Source organism: Ursus americanus, chromosome 7 (assembly GCF_024610735.1).
Source record: "Ursus americanus isolate L20-20 chromosome 7, mUrsAme1.1.p, whole genome shotgun sequence".
NCBI classification, from domain to species: Eukaryota; Metazoa; Chordata; class Mammalia; order Carnivora; family Ursidae; genus Ursus; species Ursus americanus.
In genome coordinates this window covers 55,958,031-55,974,634 of record NC_142133.1, presented here as the reverse complement: position 1 = coordinate 55,974,634, position 16,604 = coordinate 55,958,031, and the positions used below count along the sequence as shown (strand labels likewise).

The 16,604-nt window shown below is 42.1% G+C and overlaps 1 protein-coding gene across 2 annotated transcripts; it reads left to right on the top strand.

Annotated features, from left to right (window-relative positions):
• Positions 1-6,347: 6,347 nt before the first annotated feature.
• GEMIN6 (gem nuclear organelle associated protein 6) lies at positions 6,348-8,919 on the top strand. Of its 2 annotated transcripts, XM_045809035.2 has the most exons (3): positions 6,348-6,524; positions 6,973-7,109; positions 8,088-8,919. In XM_045809035.2, exons 2-3 carry the CDS (start codon positions 6,985-6,987, stop codon positions 8,461-8,463), a joined length of 501 nt encoding a protein of 166 aa, XP_045664991.1. In that variant the 5' UTR covers positions 6,348-6,524; positions 6,973-6,984; the 3' UTR covers positions 8,464-8,919. The 2 variants fall into 2 exon arrangements, with proteins under 2 accessions (XP_045664991.1, XP_045664990.1); XM_045809034.2 differs by lacking the exon at positions 6,348-6,524 and having other exon boundaries at positions 6,535-7,109.
• The last annotated feature ends 7,685 nt before the right edge of the window (positions 8,920-16,604 follow it).

Sequence of the window (16,604 nt, the reverse complement as noted above, 5' to 3'; positions counted from 1 at the left end):
TGTTTATCTTGGTCACTGATGAAATAAGTAACTCTCTGCCTAAATTATGGTTTTGTGTTTTGTCCTAGCTTCTTCCAATGAAGAGCAAATTTATTAATTGGTTAAATAAACATGTTGAATGCCTACTATTTGCAGCCACTGAACAGGGTATTGAGGATATAAAGATAAAGCAAGTTCTCTCTCCTGAGGGCTTTATTAGGGGGACAAGTTAGAAGAGGATTTTGTTGGGGTGGAAACACTTAAAACGGGTGAGAGTTTGTCTCAAACACAAGGAATCTGAAGATAGGTAGCTCAGGTCTGGTATGACTCTTATTTTTCTGCGTGGCACGCCAGCCTTCTCGTGCATGTCTCCTCACACAGTTGGAAGAGGCCACCTCATCTCCGGGCCTTACGTCCAAGCCAGGCAGGCTGGAGGAGGAATGCTTACGGAAGAAAAAAGGCTTTCTCCCTCTTAGGAGGCTTTGCCTTGTTTCAGAAGGGACAGCCTTCCTGGGGATTTCCATGTAGATCTCACTGGCCGGGAACATTCATTTGGCCACTTCTACCTGCAGGGGAAGCTGAAGATTGAATGGTAGCTTTCCAGCCTCATTAGGAGGCTGTGCGAAAGGACTGTTAAATGATCCAACCTACAGTAACTGCCTCAACACATATGTAAATAACAAGACGCTACAAAATGGAACAGGAAGGGCACTGTTGAAAAAGGAGCAAGGCAACAGTGAGACCAAGGAATCGCCTGCAGAAGACTCTGTGGGGTTCCAACAGGAAATCTTGCTGTTGGCATTTCCTTGGTGAAGTTGCGACCCGTAGCCCAGCTTTCCGGCCCTTAACTGGCCCAAGGGTTGACTAGACACATGGAAGCTGATTCTTGGCAGGCAAACTCACAAGAGATTAAGGTAGAATTTACTCTGCAAATTTGTTTATTTATAGTAGGGACTATTCCAGAGTTACTAACTAAATTTCCTGTGGGATCAGGCAGTTAATGTAAACAATATAAAGCAGCCAAACATAAAACAATAAAAGTGGTTGAAACCAGTTGTGAAGAAGAGAGAGGAAACCTATCTAAAAGCTTTCAAATTAAAAAAAATTAATTAAAAAATTTTAAACTGTGCAGATATTAAACTATCTGCATGTCCTGATATGACCCCTGGTTTGTGATTTCTGGTCTATTTGTTTCTATTGACTAGAAAGTGCTCATGTTTCCCTCTCAAGAATCACCTCTCCTGATAAACACTCCTCCCAGAGTGGAGGAGTCACAGGCAGCTTGGTGAGCATGGAATCAAAATCCAAGAAGGCGGGTGTAGGAACGGCTATTCCAGGCCAGGGTGAGATGTGAGGAAGCATCCGTTCCCCACAATATGTATGTATCTCCCGAAAGTCCCCGCCTTGCAGATCCAGGGTCTCTGAGAAATACCTCCCAATCTTTTGCTAACTGATCTTTCTTCTTCCATGTCTTCTGCTGCCAACCCTGGGGTACTGAAGGTCCCAATAGGGTACCATACAATTAAGTTTCCATCTACCACTATCAAACCCCATTCCAGTCCTGGGTCCAGAGAATACAACCAGATCACTCAGTTTGGAATTTTGGTCATCCCCACATTCTCTGGTGATCCAGATTATAGATGGGTCTCTTTGTACAAACGAATCACAGATCGAATCACATCCATTTAACTTAACATTGAGGGTTAGTTTATAAGAGCTTGGAGGAGGGACCTCACTGTGGCCTTCCTATGCCATAAACACAAATACAGTGTTAGCGAAGCATTTTTTACTCCAGGAAGAGATTTCTTATCTAATTTAGTAAATATAGTAACTATTTAGAGGCCCAAGATCCTGGAAAAAAAACAAAAAACAAAACAAAACAAAAAAACAAAGAGGAAGAGGGGATTATGAAGAAAAGAACAGAGAGGAGCTCTGTTCAAGGATCAAAGTTCTCAACATGCCCTTGCCCCAATCCAATCAACCACTAAATCCTGTTGATTTTTCCTTCGAAATATTTGTCGATTCTACTCCTTTTCTCACCTCTTTCTCATTTCCACTGCCATCAGCTTAGGCTAGGACTTTATTATGTCCTGTCTGGGCCGCTGCACCAATTTTGGGGAGCTCAGTAGTCAACAACTTTTGTTGTTCCAAAGCAATTCCAGGGAAAAATAAAAATAGTTAACCCCACTTTATTTTTTTTTCCAAAACAAAATAAAATCTATGTAAAACAGCTATATTTGTACCATTGAGGCTGATTATGTCATTGACTAAGAGGAACTCAATGAAAAAAATGGCACTAAAAACAAATGGCACTGATTTTTAGCCAGTATAAAGATAGCAGCTGAGCATATTTGAAAAGCAACAATTACAGAAGCAGTTTGCTAAACCTTCATGCCTTACGTGTGTTTAGTGCTTTAGAGTTCACAAAGTCTGTTCAAAGCATTTTCATCCAGGGAAAACAATCCTATCTCCACCTTACTGCGAGGGAAACCAATTTTCTCTGAGGTTGTAAAAATCGCCCCTCTGGGTGGGCCTGGGCAGCACTGGGCAGAGCGGATAACTAATCAATTTAGAGACACTGCCTCCCTAAATCTGATTTCCATTTGGAAAGTGGTTCTGGAATTTTTTTGTCCTGATACCACTGCTTTGTCTGGATAGAGAGGCTACGTTTTACATAAAGTTTCATGTTAAGTATATATACTCTGTACTTCCCTGTTTTCTCCACCTCTCATTTCTCTGCATCCTTTCTCATACACTGATTTAATCATGTTATTCCATCACTCAAATTTTTTCCATTCTCTTTGGTATAGTTATTCACTCAAAATGGGTTAATATCTGAAAGTTCTTAAAGTAGTGCCTGGCACATATTAGGTGATAAATAACTGCCTAAGAAATGAACGTTCAGTTCAAATTGAGCACCTACTATATGCCAGGCACGGTGGTGGAGGTGGGTATATGGTAGTAAACAAAACAGACATAGCCCCTGCCCTTAGAGGGTTTACAGGGCTTCTAAATGACTGCATGGCTTAGTCATGAACATTTATTGCTGACAGCATCCTGTCAGCAATAGGTCTTCTAATACCACATTTTCATTTATAAATGAGGAAACTGAAATCTAAGAAGGCAAATGACATCCAAAGTCATAAAGCTGGTAGGAATACAGTCAGTGGTGTGCGGGAACCAGTATAAACTGTCTTAAAAGAACCCATTGTTAAATATTCAGGAATTTTTTGAGCCAGTTGTTAAATCATTGGTACCTTGAAATCAGCTATGGTGGGAATATTTACACCATAGGAATCAGCAAATAGTACAAATCAAGTACAAATCAAGCTGCCTTTTTTCAGGAGAACCAGTTTACCAGGACACTATAGATTTAACCAAATTGAAACCAAGGTTGCTAAAACTCCCTGCCCACTGCTTTTCACTCCAACCTACACCTCCTTTGATTAGGATCTGTGTTCCATAGACACAGAATTTTTTTGTGTTGGGTCATTACCTATAACGCAAGTTCAAGGGCTACCTCTTTAAGAAGCTTTTCTCTTCTTTTCTTTTCAAGATTTTATTTATTTGACAGAGACAGCCAGCGAGAGAGGGAACACAAGCAGGGGGAGTGGGAGAGGGAGAAGCAGACTTCCCGCTAAGCAGGGAGCCCGATGCGGGGCTCGATCCCAGGACACTGGGATCACACCCTGAGCCGAAGGCAGACGCTGAATGACCGAGCCAACCAGGCGCCCCTAAGAAGCTTTTCTAAGAACCCCTTCCCATTTATTACCACTTTAAGTAGAATGATAGTTTACGTGTTTACAAGTACAAGGAAACGTTATCAACTTCCCAAAGGCAAGACATTTTTAGAATTAGGTTTTGAACTCCTAGTTGTGAACAAAGTGTAGCATGTGTAGGTACACAGGATGTGCTTGAGGAATAAATGTAGACATAAAGAAGAGACACTTCTAGTGGGTTCTACTTGTTGAATGAGTGGAAAACCCAGAACATTAAAAAAATCTCGGGTCAAAATGACCAGGTATTCTTTTTCTGACCTTACCTTGCATGAAATATACTCAGCAAATTACCACCCCACCCCCATTCATTTTCTACCTTTTTTTCATGATAAGTATACTCTTTATCTACCTACTATGATTACCCACCACTATGAATTGAAAATGGTGATACCTGGTCATGGCAGGGCAGGTTTATCTTTGAACCATGATAAAGAACAGTGGTAAAACTATTGACAACTTTTTTAACTTCAGATTTTCTTCAGGGAAGTTAAGAAAAGGTTCTTTAAAAGTTTTTTGCTGGGGCACCTGACTGGCTCCGTTGGTAGAGTGTGCAATTGTTTTTTTAAAGATTTATTTATTTGACAGAGAAAGAGAGAGAGCACACAAGCAAGGGGAGAGTCAGGCAGAGGGAGAGAGAGAAGTAGGCTCCCCGCCCAGCACAGAGCCCCATGTGGGGCTTATCCCAGGACCCCAGCATCATGACCAAAGTCGAAGGCCAATGCTTAACCGACTGAGCTACCCAGGTGCCCCAGAGCACGCAATTTTTGATCTCAGGGTCATGAGTTCAAACCCCAAGTTGGGTGTAGAGATTACTTAAAAAAAATACATCTTGCTAAAATTAAACAAAATGTATTCCAAAATCTAGAATAAGTAATTTTGCACTTGGCAGAGGAAAGGGGTGTGTGTGTGTGTGTGTGTGTGTGTGTGAATGTTTGAGGGGGAGGCAGACATTAGCAAGGAGATGGAGGGAGAGGGAAAGGAAGAGAGGAAGAAAAGTAGAAAATGTGAGAGAAGGGACATCAACTGGTCTGAGAGAGGCACCAGGGGGACAAGAGTCGGGGTTGACAAGGGAGAGGAAATGGCACCATCTGAGCTCCTTGAGGGTGGACTACAGGAGAGGGTCTTTCTGTGACTCTGCATTAGGGAGTGGGCTGCGCTCGGTCTGTACTGAATCAGCGATTCACATCAGCAGATACTGGAAATGATTCTCTATCCGGGAGCCTAAAGGGAGAGGGGAGAGAAAGGAAGGAATTTGCCCCAGTCTCATCACTTTAAAAGGGGTCATTTAAATTAAGCTTGAAGCTAGTTTCCAAAGTCTTTCATTCTGCAGTCACAGAATAAAGTCTTGAAATGCAAATGACCAGTTGTCACAATTGGTTGAAGCTGTTTTGGACTGAATTTTTATGAGGTCCTATGTTTAGCTTCACAATTTAACAATTGGTATGTATGCATGAATGTATTTATACGTTTTTTATTGAAGTAATTTCTATACCCAACGTGGGGTTGGGACTCACAACCTGGGGATCAAGAGTTGCATGCTTTTCCGACTGAGCCAGCCAGGCACCCCCAATTGGTATTTATATTAGCTCTTTGTAGATTTATAGAGGACTTAACTGGCATAATCTAATTTAATCTACTAAAGCCACATTAATATAATCAGCCAATCCCTCAAGTGAAGGTTGCCAAAGGATTATTTAAAATGATGGCAATAAGAAACAATGTACTTCAAGGATTATGTGAACTCAAATCCCAAATTGTAAGGGAAAAGCTGACTAATTTTCAGTGTTTTATACATCGTGGTTTGATAGTCCTCTAATTCGGCTTCTGTAAATCTCCCTTCGTGTTCACATTTGCAGAAACTCAACGTTTAACACCTAGCACCATTTTTTCAGGATCACAGTTTATCTGGACCATGCCAGGAGCCGACTTACATACCTGAACCGAAATCTGTGGCAGAAGCGAGTCTTTTGCGCTCTTCCACTGCGGGGGTGGTGAAGGGGTGCGGGGGAGCGGCCGGGGCATTCCTAGTGGTTGAGGCACCTCTCACTAGCGAGCGGTCTGCTAGGTGGAATTCATCCCAATCCTGTGCTTTTCCTTTCTGGCTTCTGCAGCTCCTACAGGACTGTAGCAAGGGCACATCCCAAAGGACCAGACGTATTAATTGCCTGACGCTAGCCAAACAAATATCTCGACTCTATCGCTTTTCTCCAAGGCACTTTCACCCCTCACTTCTAAAGCTTTAGGATTTACCTAGAGGGTTCTTGGGCTTTGATTCCACCGCAAGGGTTCTTCTCCAGGTAAACTCTCAACGAGGAACAGGCACGAGACTTTTCCTCTTTAAAAACAAAAGGTTGAAATGTCCACCGTGACAGTGAAGAGGGGTGGTTCTAGCGAACAAGGAGCCTTATTATTACTACACAAAAATCTCAGGCCCTGCCCGCAACCAGCCTTCATCCCCCCCCCACGCCCGGTGACTCTCAGACCTCTAGGTGTGACTAGGGCCAAGGACTACAAAACAGAGAATTCTGGGGGAAGGAAGTGATGACATGACGCAAAGCATGCTGGGCTCAGGTGGGCGCCGCTGCAGTGACTCCTTCCTCACCGCGTGGTTGCTGCGTACCCGGCGCTGCGAGTTCTTGCTGGTAGTTTTCTCATTTGTGGGGATTACACGTTAAGTACCACCAGGTTTGAGTACTGTTTTAAGTATCGTGCAGCTGCAAGCTCGCCACGGAATCTGCGCTCTAGAGCCTTCGCTGCTGCCCTCCGGTTCGTGCATCTTCCAAACAGATTAAGAGGGAAATTGTCAAATCCGGGGCCTCTCTCTGGCGGGATCCAGCGGAGAAACAGCTGGAGAGAGCGAGTGGGTGGATATCAAAGGAGTTTTCTTCTTCCGTTTTGGCTAAAAGTGGTGTGGAGTGAGCTTTGATCGCAGGAGAGCAGAGTTAAAAGGGTTTGAGCATCTGCTGACCGGAGTTCAAAGCCAGGGTGACGGCGATCTGGAATGGTACTGGGTGGTGGAATAGAAATAAGCCGGATGAGTTACCCCGGGCTGGGCCCCATGGCAACTCGGTGTCTCCTTAGCTTTCAGACCGAATTGTGAATATGATATTTTCCTGATAAGGAGCTTGAGGCAAATCACAGATGTTCTCTATCTCTGGGATGGCACTTGCTTGAGTGGAACACACATATTAACCTGAACTGATGGTGGTTTTAGATCTAGCCAGCCATGAATGAATGGATGAGGAAAGGCCCCTTAGAATGGCAAGATTACACGTACAAAGAAGTCAAAGTGACAGCCAGTGAGAAGGAGTATAAAGGATGGGTTTTAACCACAGACCCAGTTTCTGCCAAGTGAGTATGGGTCCTCCTCCCCTGAAATCTTAATGACACCCCTTTGTGCTGCCTATGTTATGTCCAAACTAAGGAAGTAGGTAAGTGAAAGCTAGTTATTCACACATAGAAATTACATTGCCTTTGAATCGAAGTGTTGTTCTAACTATGGATTACCTTGGCAGACCAGCCAAGTTTGTAGAAGTGAGACACTTTTTTGTTACTACATTTTTATTAGAAAATCTCAAACATACGTAAATGTAGAGAGAATAGCGTAACAGATGCTAGCCTTACCTTCCCCTTTAAATATCTTGAAGCCAGCTGCAGATACATAATTTTGTTCATAAATACCTCAATATATATTTCAGCAGATAAGGACTCTTTAATAACCACAATAACATTATAATACCTAACAAAAGTAATAATTGTATTAACAGTCTGTTTTTAGATTTGCCTCATCTCAAAATCTCTAATTGGTTTATCAGTTTGGCTGATACATCTCTTAAATATCTTTATGATTGCACTTTCTCTTTTTAGTTTTTCATGTCATTTATTTTACTTTTTTTTTTTTTAAGAACCAACATTTGGATTTAATCTTGTTCTTTTGAGAAAAAGAAAATCTTTTGTTTTCTATTTCATTAATTTTGTGCTTTGTTACTTTCTTTGGTCTGCCTTGAAGGCAAGTTATTCAGTTGTTTAAAGTCTGTACCCTTCTTGCTTTCTAATACACTTTTAAGCCATTCATAACTCTTCAGTGCTTTAACTGCATCCCACAATGATCAGTTTTAGTCTAGACAAAAAAGTGTAGATGTGTAGGACCCTCAGTGAATGCTTACTGAATGAGTACAAACAGTTGGTGAGGGGATTAATTTTAAACAAGGAAGTTCTTATTCCTGATTTCTAATTGCCTGTTGGGGATGATGATGCCTCTTCATTCTATTGCTTCTTCCGTAGTTTGATGGGCCTTTACGTTTTTCTTTTGCAACTTTTCCTCCCAAGTATTGTCCTTGTGAACTTCCTGGAAGATGGCAGCATGTCTGTGACTGGAATTATGGGCCATGCTGTGCAGACCGTTGAAACTGTGAATGAAGGGGACCACAGAGTGAGCGAGAAGCTGATGCATTTGTTCATGTCTGGAGACTGCAAGGCCTACAGCCCCGAGGATCTGGAGAAGAGAAAGAACAGCCTAAAGAAATGGCTCGAGAAGAACCACATCCCCATCACTGAACAGGGAGATTCACGAAGGACGCTGTGTGTGGCTGGGGTTCTGACGATAGACCCACCCTATGGTCCAGAAAATTGCAGCAGTTCTAATGAGATTATTCTATCCCGTGTTCAGGATCTTATTCAAGGACATCTTGCAGCTTGCCAATGAGAGGCCAAGAACTGTGGATGCATTGATTGAAATAACACTTCATTTTTATTTTTTTGCTTCATAAAATGTTTTGAATGTTAAATCCATCATATTACAAGACTTCAACGGCACACCATTCTGTGTGTGTGTTTTAATTCTCCATTGTTTTGGTAAAATCAAAGATGTAGATTATAAGTCCTAATAAATAAGCGAACTATGGCAAGGATAGCGTCACACGCAACAGAATAGCACAAGGACATTAGAATTTTAAGAGTTTTGTTGGCGGGAGTACACCTCCATTTTTGTTACGCAATAAATGTATTTGGAAGAAACACAAACATGTTAGATTCAATATAAAATGTCTTGTTAAGTCCCTTGCACTAACTGTATGTGTCGGTTTTAAAATATTTACTGTGTAAGAATGAAATATCGCTTTTGAATCAGAATATATTGGAATATATGCTCTTTTGGTTGAAACTTGGTAAGTTTTAACTATTTGTAAAATCTTAACACATATGCTGTATAACTTTCAAAGCCTTTAAAATGAGCCCTGGCTGAGATCTCTGAAGAAAAAGGTAAATGTGACATGTATTCTGCTGCTGCCCTGAACCCAGTTCCTGTGCCTGGTGGATTCATCCAAGGCCTTCGGCCCATGCTGCTTTCTGCCTGTAGTCCCCGTTCCCAGGTCAGGCTTCACGGAAGGGAGAGAATGCAGAAGCATGCTTCACTACACCTGGCCCTACCCCTTGGAAGTCAGGCAGGGGCCAGGACTCACATGGAGGTTTCTGGCCTAGAAACCAAGGGGGGTGCCTCAGATTGTCAGTTGGGTGTCTTCTCAGGGGCAGGTCAGATTAGAACTCCAGGCCTCTGACTCCCTAGGACAGGGGTCAGCAAGCCCTTGGGATGAATGCAGCCTGCTGCCTGCATTTGATAAAAGTTCTACTGGAACACAGCTGTACCCACTGGTTCACCTATTTTCTGTGGCTGCTTTTGAGCCATAATGGCAGATTTGAATATTGTGACAGAAACTATATGGCTTGTACTTACAGAAAAATATAGGCCTTTGGGGCAGCTGGGTGGCTCAGCCGGTTAAGCGTCTGCCTTTGGCTCAGGTCATGATCCCAGGGTCCTGGGATTGAGCCCCACATCGGGCTCCCTGCTCAGTGGGGCACCTACTTCTCCCTCTCTTCCCAGCTCACTATCTCTATCTCTAATAAAATCTTCTAAAATATACAAATATATATACATATAGCCCTTTACAGAACGTTTGCTCTAGGCGATCCTTGAAGCAGCCTTGTGTGCCAGGCCTGGGGCCGACTCCTGAAGGCCACTTTGAACTGGATAGGCCACACGGGCTGGCTGCTCCAGGCCTGAACTCACTCTCACTTCTCCCTAGTCTACCTGCAGGGATTCAGCTATGCAAACAGCCCTTTCAGTTCTCATGTCTGTCCCTTATTAATACAAAAAGAGAAGTGCTACCTTTTGCAAGAAATACTTTGAAATACTCAGTTTTTAGGGGGTCTTTGAATGCAGTTCGGTAAGCGCTATTTTCCTGCATAGTTGGCTAATGACAGGATGTAGCCTCACGCGCCTCACACTTCAGCAAGCATCAGAATCACTCGAGAGCTTGTTAAGTTGCGGGACCCTATCCCCAGTGGATTGTGTCTCAGGACGTCCAGGTTGGGGCCCAGGCATTTCCATTTCTAACAAATTCCCAGATAATGGTGATGCTACCTATCTGAGGCCGCACTTGCAAAAGCAGTTCAGAAACTTTGGGGAAACAGCCCTTCTCTCACAACTTTAAAGTTCCCATGATCTTAAAAAGATTTAGTGCATGGCCTTGCTCCCTGTGACTAAGACCCTCCCATTCAAATCCTGGAATGTCTTTGGAAAGCAAACAGGGCAAGGGGAATAAAAACAAATTAAACTTAGTGTGGAAATAATTTGGCAAAATATGGGGAAGACTTGAGATGAGTGAAGCCATGTAGGAAATTGCCCACAGCATCAGTTGGCCTTGAGCCCTGGCCCACGGACAGGTGCATTGGTGTTGATAGATTTGTTTGCCGTCAGACTAATGAGCTGGGGAGAGAGACTGTTTCTTGGCAACTGAGTCCTCTGATTGTTTAAATAATGTGCCTGCAAACAAAAGCTGAGTGCTGAAGAGGGTTAATGATCTGACTCTGCCATGGAAACCTCATATTCTTATCATTTTGTCATATCTATTTCTTTGTTTCTAATATTTACTCAAGTGGAAATATATTCTAATTATGTAATTATTGCGTACATGCCCCGCTTTTAACTTATTTTAACGTAATTTCAGATTTATAGGAAGTTTGCAAGCACAGGACAAAGAATTCCCATATATCCTTTTCTTGCCAAATGTTAACATTTTCCCACATTCGTATTTTCCGTCTATGTGAGCGTGTGTTCATTTTCTCTCCCCGAACTGTTTGAGAGTAAATCATGGACACGATGGAAAAATGAGGACATTCTCTTAAATAACCACAATACAGTTATCAAAATCAGGATAGTAACATTGATACAGTACTGTGACTTAATACACACCTTATCCAGATCATCTCAATGTCCTGCATTGCAAAAACAAAACAAAATACGAGATGATTTTTAAAATTTGGACCACATATCATGTTCAGTCACTTGTCCCTTCCTTTAATTGGGAATAGTTCCTCAGTCTTTGATTTTTAGGACATTGACATTTATATTGTGGAATAATCCTCAATTTGAGTTTGATGTTTTCGTTTTGTTTCAACTTGATAGGATTCTTTTGGGTAGGAATACCCTGGAAATGATAGTGTGTTTTCAATACATCACATATCAGGAGGCACAAAATAACGATTTGTCCCATTTCTGGTGATGTTAACTTGGTGAAGATGGTGTTTGTCAAGTTTCTCCACTGTAAACTATTTTTTTTAAGTTGATGTATTTTTTCTTAGTCATTGCTACACCCAGGGTGGGGCTCGAGTTCACGACCTCAAGAGTCACACCCTCTTCCGAATGAGCCAGCCACGTGCCCCACTATTTTTTTTTTAATTAGTTATCTTACAACAAATTTTTATGTATTTATTTTTAAGGATTTTAAATAATCTCTGCACCCAACATGGGGCTCCAACTCAACCACCCTGAGAGCAAGAGTTCTATGTTCTACTGGTTGAGGCAGCCAGGTGCCAAACGTATGTATTTTTTTTTAGAAAGAGTGAGCACATGTGCACCAGCTGGGAGGGGGGTTAAGGTGAGGGGAGAAGGAAAGAATGCTTTTTGTTAAATAAGTATGCACATTTTTTAAAAAGATTTGTTTATTTGTCAGAGAGCATAAGCAGAGGGAGCGGCAGGCAGAGGGAGAGCAGGGAGCCTGAGGCGGGACTCCATCCCAGGACCCTGGGGTCATGACCTGAGCCAAAGGCAGAGGCTTAACCTACTGAGCCACCCAGGCGTCCTAGAGAGAGAGAATCTTAAGCAGGCTCCACGCCCAGCACAGAGCCCCATATAGGGCTCAATCTCAGGACCCTGAGATCGCGACCTGAGCTGAAACCAAGAGTCAGACACTTAACCAAGGACTGAGCCACCCAGGCATCCCAGGCACCCAACATATTTTTAAAAAGAACTTTATTGAGGTATTATTAACGTATCATAAAATGCATCCACTTGAAGCATGTAATTCAGTGATCTTTAGTAAATTGACAGAGTTGTGCAGCCATTGCCACGATCCTTTATTTTTTTTAAACGTTCCCATCCCCACAAGATTCTCTCTCTCATTTGTAGCGAATTCCCATTCCCACCCTCAGTTCCAGGCAACCACTAATCTTTTTGTGTCTAGAGGTTTGACATTTCTGTTCATATAAATGGAATCACACCAGATGCAGTGTCTGTGTCTGGCTGCTTTCACTCAGCATCATGTTTCTGAAGTTCACCCATGTTGTAGCCTGTATCACAGGCTCCTTGCTATTACTCAATAATACTCCATCGTGAATCGACTCCTTTTGTGTATTCACTCACCATGGGTATCTGGATTGTTCCCAGTTTGGGGTATGATGAATAATGCTGCTGTGAACATTTGTGAGAAGTCTCTGTATGGACATATATTTTTATTTCTCTTATGTGAAATACCTACGAGAGGAGTTACTGGATTATGTGATAAATTATGTCTAACTTTTTAAGAAATTCAAGCTATTTTCTAATGTGGCCGCACCATTTGACATCCCGTCAGCAATGTGCGAGGGCTCGAATTTCTCCGCAGCCTTATCGGTATGTGGTACTACGTGTGACTCTAGAGGTTATGAAGTAGTAGCTCATTGCGGTTTTCGTTTGCACTTCTCTGATGACGAATGATGTTGAGCATCTTTTCGTGTGCTGCTTAAGCCATATGTACATCCTTGGTGAAATGTTTACTCAAGTCTTTTGCCTGTTTTTAAAACTGAGTTGTCTGCTTGAGTTGTAAGAAGTCTTAATATAGTCTAGATACAAGTGCTTTATCGAAATATAATTTGCAAATATTTCCTCCCAGTCTGTGGTTTGTCTTGTATTTTCTTAATGATGTTTTTGAGCTGCGGAAGTTTAAGAAATTGACTAAGTATGATTTACCATTTTTTTTTTCTGTTATGGATCATGCTTTTGGTGTTTGTGGCTAAAAACTCTGCCTAACTTAAGGTCACATAGATGTTCTATGTTTTCTTTTTCTCTTTTTAATTTTTAAAGTTTATTTTAGAGAGACAGTGCGTGCAATTGGGGGGAGGGGCAGAGGGAGAGAATCTCAAACAGACCCCCTCCTGAGCGCAGAGCCCGAGGTGGGGCTCCATCCGACGACCCATGAGACCCTGACCTGAGCCGAAGCCAAGAGTCGGGTGCTTAACCAACTGAGCCACCCAGGCGCCCTCCAAATACATTTTCAGGAAGGAGGAGGCCATAAATGTATTCCCTACAGCTACTTCTTTGGTGATATGCAGAAGTTTGCTCACAATGTTTATTTCTTTTTCTCCCCCTTCTCCCTCCATGTGCTTCCCCTTAACAATGTTTAAAGAAGCACACCTAGGGGCTCCTGGGTGGCTCAGTTGGTTAAGCATCTGCCTTCAGCTCAGGTCATGATCCCAGGGTGCTGGAATTGAGCCCCATGTTGGGCTCCCTGCTCAGCAGGGAGTCTGCTTGTCTCTCTCGCTCCCTCTGCCCTTCCCCACCGCTCATGCTTGCTCTCTCTCTCAAGTAAATAAATACAGTCTTGAAAAAAAAAAAAAAAGCACACCTAACTGCTGAATGAGATGAGATCCTTCAAAAGCAGAATTAAAAGACTTGGTCAAAGCCATTAGTATCCTTCATTTTAATTTCAACATATAGGCATCTGGTTTCTTTAGGACCTTCTTTAGAACCCTCTCGCAGGGGGTAAATTATGCTCCTGATTGAATTTATTCAAGTAAATATTTCTCCATTGTCCAGTTTCTCCTGTGTCCCAGTTTATCTTTGTATCCTGAGTTCCTAGGGTGGCTGGCACATAGCACCTGCTTAAAATGTTGGTTATACTGGAATTATGAGCATAAATGTCGCAGAAATTTCTGCACCTTCAATATGGGTCTCAAACTAGGCACGTAGCACACATTAGTTATAAACTGGACAATCAGCCTCCCCATTAACTAATCAGATTGCATGCTTCAACTAATCCGTTTTAGCCATGCTTACTGTGGAAAAGGATGGTATAAAGATTTATGGGCCAGAAATAATGGGGACAGCTGGAGCTTAAATGGGAAAGTGCACAGGTGAATTTCAGAGACAGAAGAGCGGCATTAACAGAAACATCTGTAATTATGGATTGTTTTGTGCTGGGTCTATAATCAATGGATTAGTTTCCTCCTTATATGGGATTGTCCCTTGGTGCCCATGGTATAGCATGGCCCCTGATTTGTAAAGACATCTGTCTTCTAAAGAGCATAACACATCTTTGACTTTCAGTCTGGTAATCTTGCTAATAATCAAGTCCTAAAACAAACTGATTTTTTTTTTTCAGTGCAAACAATAGGAGAAAGGTTACTGAGCCTAGAAATTATAGTTCCTAATTAAGCTTCATGTTAGATTTCAACATTTTACAGTTATCTACCTAATAGAGCTATATACTCCCATCCCCCTTCTTAAAATCCTATTTGTGTTATACCATATTGGCCAAAGTCTACTAGGTTGGACTCTGTTCAAAGAAAGATAAAGTAAGGGTGTGTGTATTTCAGACATCTTAATGTGGGCCTAAGTGGGAGAACTTGAGTTTTGCAGTGGAAAACGTTAGCAGTATTAGTGTCACATACAAATTGTACTTTCAAAACACATGTTTTAACTTATTTTCACATTTTCAAAATAAGTGATTTCTACAAAAATGAAATTTAATGGTAGAACATGTTTTTAAAGTAAATATATCCCGAGGGCCTCGGTGGCACAGCGGTTAAGCGCCTGCCTTTGGCTCAGGGCATGATCCCGGCGTTGTGGGATCGAGCCCCACATCAGGCTCCTCCGCTATGAGCCTGCTTCTTCCTCTCCCACTCCCCCTGCTTGTGTTCCCTCTCTCGCTGGCTGTCTCTCTCTCTGTCAAATAAATAAATAAAATCTTTAAAAAAAATAATAAAGTAAATATATCCCTACTCATCTGTGCATGGCTTTTCCCATTTGTACACATAATTTCCTCAAATTCTTAAGTACTCTGCATTTTGGTAACAATATGATGGACTCATAAGCTCTTATTCACACAGTACATGTTTATTAGAGTTGATTTGGATATAATGTTCAGAGACAACTGTGGGCATACTTTATATCTGATTAGTAACTAACAGCTAGACTTTTTAAGTAGTCATCGATCTCATTTTGTTTCAATAGGTTTTCTCCACCGTGGTGCTACTACATTTTGAATTGGACAATTTTTTGTTCGAGGAGGATCTTGTGCCTTGTAGGACATTCGGCAGCATCTCTGGCTTCTAACCGCTAGGTGCCAGGAGCACACCCCAAACCCACTCAGGTGTGCCGGCATCTCCAGATATTGCCAAATGTCCCCTGGTGGGCAAAACTGCCTCCACTTGAGAGCCATGGGTTTAAAACAAGCAAAATATACATTTTTCCCCTGTGAGGAAACTTCTTTAGAGTCTTTGTATGTGACGAGATCCTGTATTATAATCAACCTCTATGGACAAAGTCTTACTTGAATGGTTAACACATGCTTCTGTTTTAATACACTTGTACAGATGGAATGAGGCAAAACTTATTAAAAGGGGACTCTCGGGAAGTAAGTGAGTGTTTTTGGCTATGTTATCCCGTCTTGAATCATTGTAGAAGAAAATCGGCCATGGATAGTCTCCCCTTAATAATAAGCTCATTCAACTTGGAAAATTAACTCCTTCAGGCCATTTTCATCAAAACCTAGGTTGCAGGAGGTAGCAGTAACTGTATTTTTCTGCATAAGGAATAATAATACCAAAAATCCTCACTGTTTGAAATGCTTCCGTTGAAAATGCTTATTAAATACATTATTATACCATATTTAGGAATATTGTATTTGTAATGTCAGGGTCATCATCCTAAACACAGATAAAAAGTTGCCTTTTTATAAAAAAAAGAATTTATTTATGTATATACTTACTGAGAGAGAGAGAGACAGAAAGCCCATGAGCTGGAGTGGGGGGGGTAGGCAGAGGGAGAGGGAGAGAGAGAATCTCAAGCTGACCACACTGAGCTCGGAGTCCGATATCGAGATGGTGACCTGAGCCACTGAAACGCCCCTGGGAAGTTGCCTTTTCCAACAAACCCCTCATACTGTCTTTTGTTGCAATCTGTTTCTTTCCTAAAAGGTTGAAATAGAGGTGGAGAAATCCAGTAAATGGATCCTAAGCCATCCTCTTCCTATCTCTCTCACTGGGGCCTGTGTCCTGGCTTATTTTCTCAGTTAGCTGGGCTGGAACTGACTCAGGAGTAGACTCCAGCATGGCCCCCGTTGGGCAAAGATGGGGCACAGGCTGAGCCGTCTGTGGGAACAAGCTCATGTTTGGGCTGCTGTCCTGTAGCTTTCTGAAATACCGAGGTCACTCATTCCTGATGGCTCAGACATCAGGTGAGTGATTCTCCAACACAACTCTTTCTCTGCTCTTTGACAAAGCAAATTATTAAGACAGCTAAGATTTTAAAGC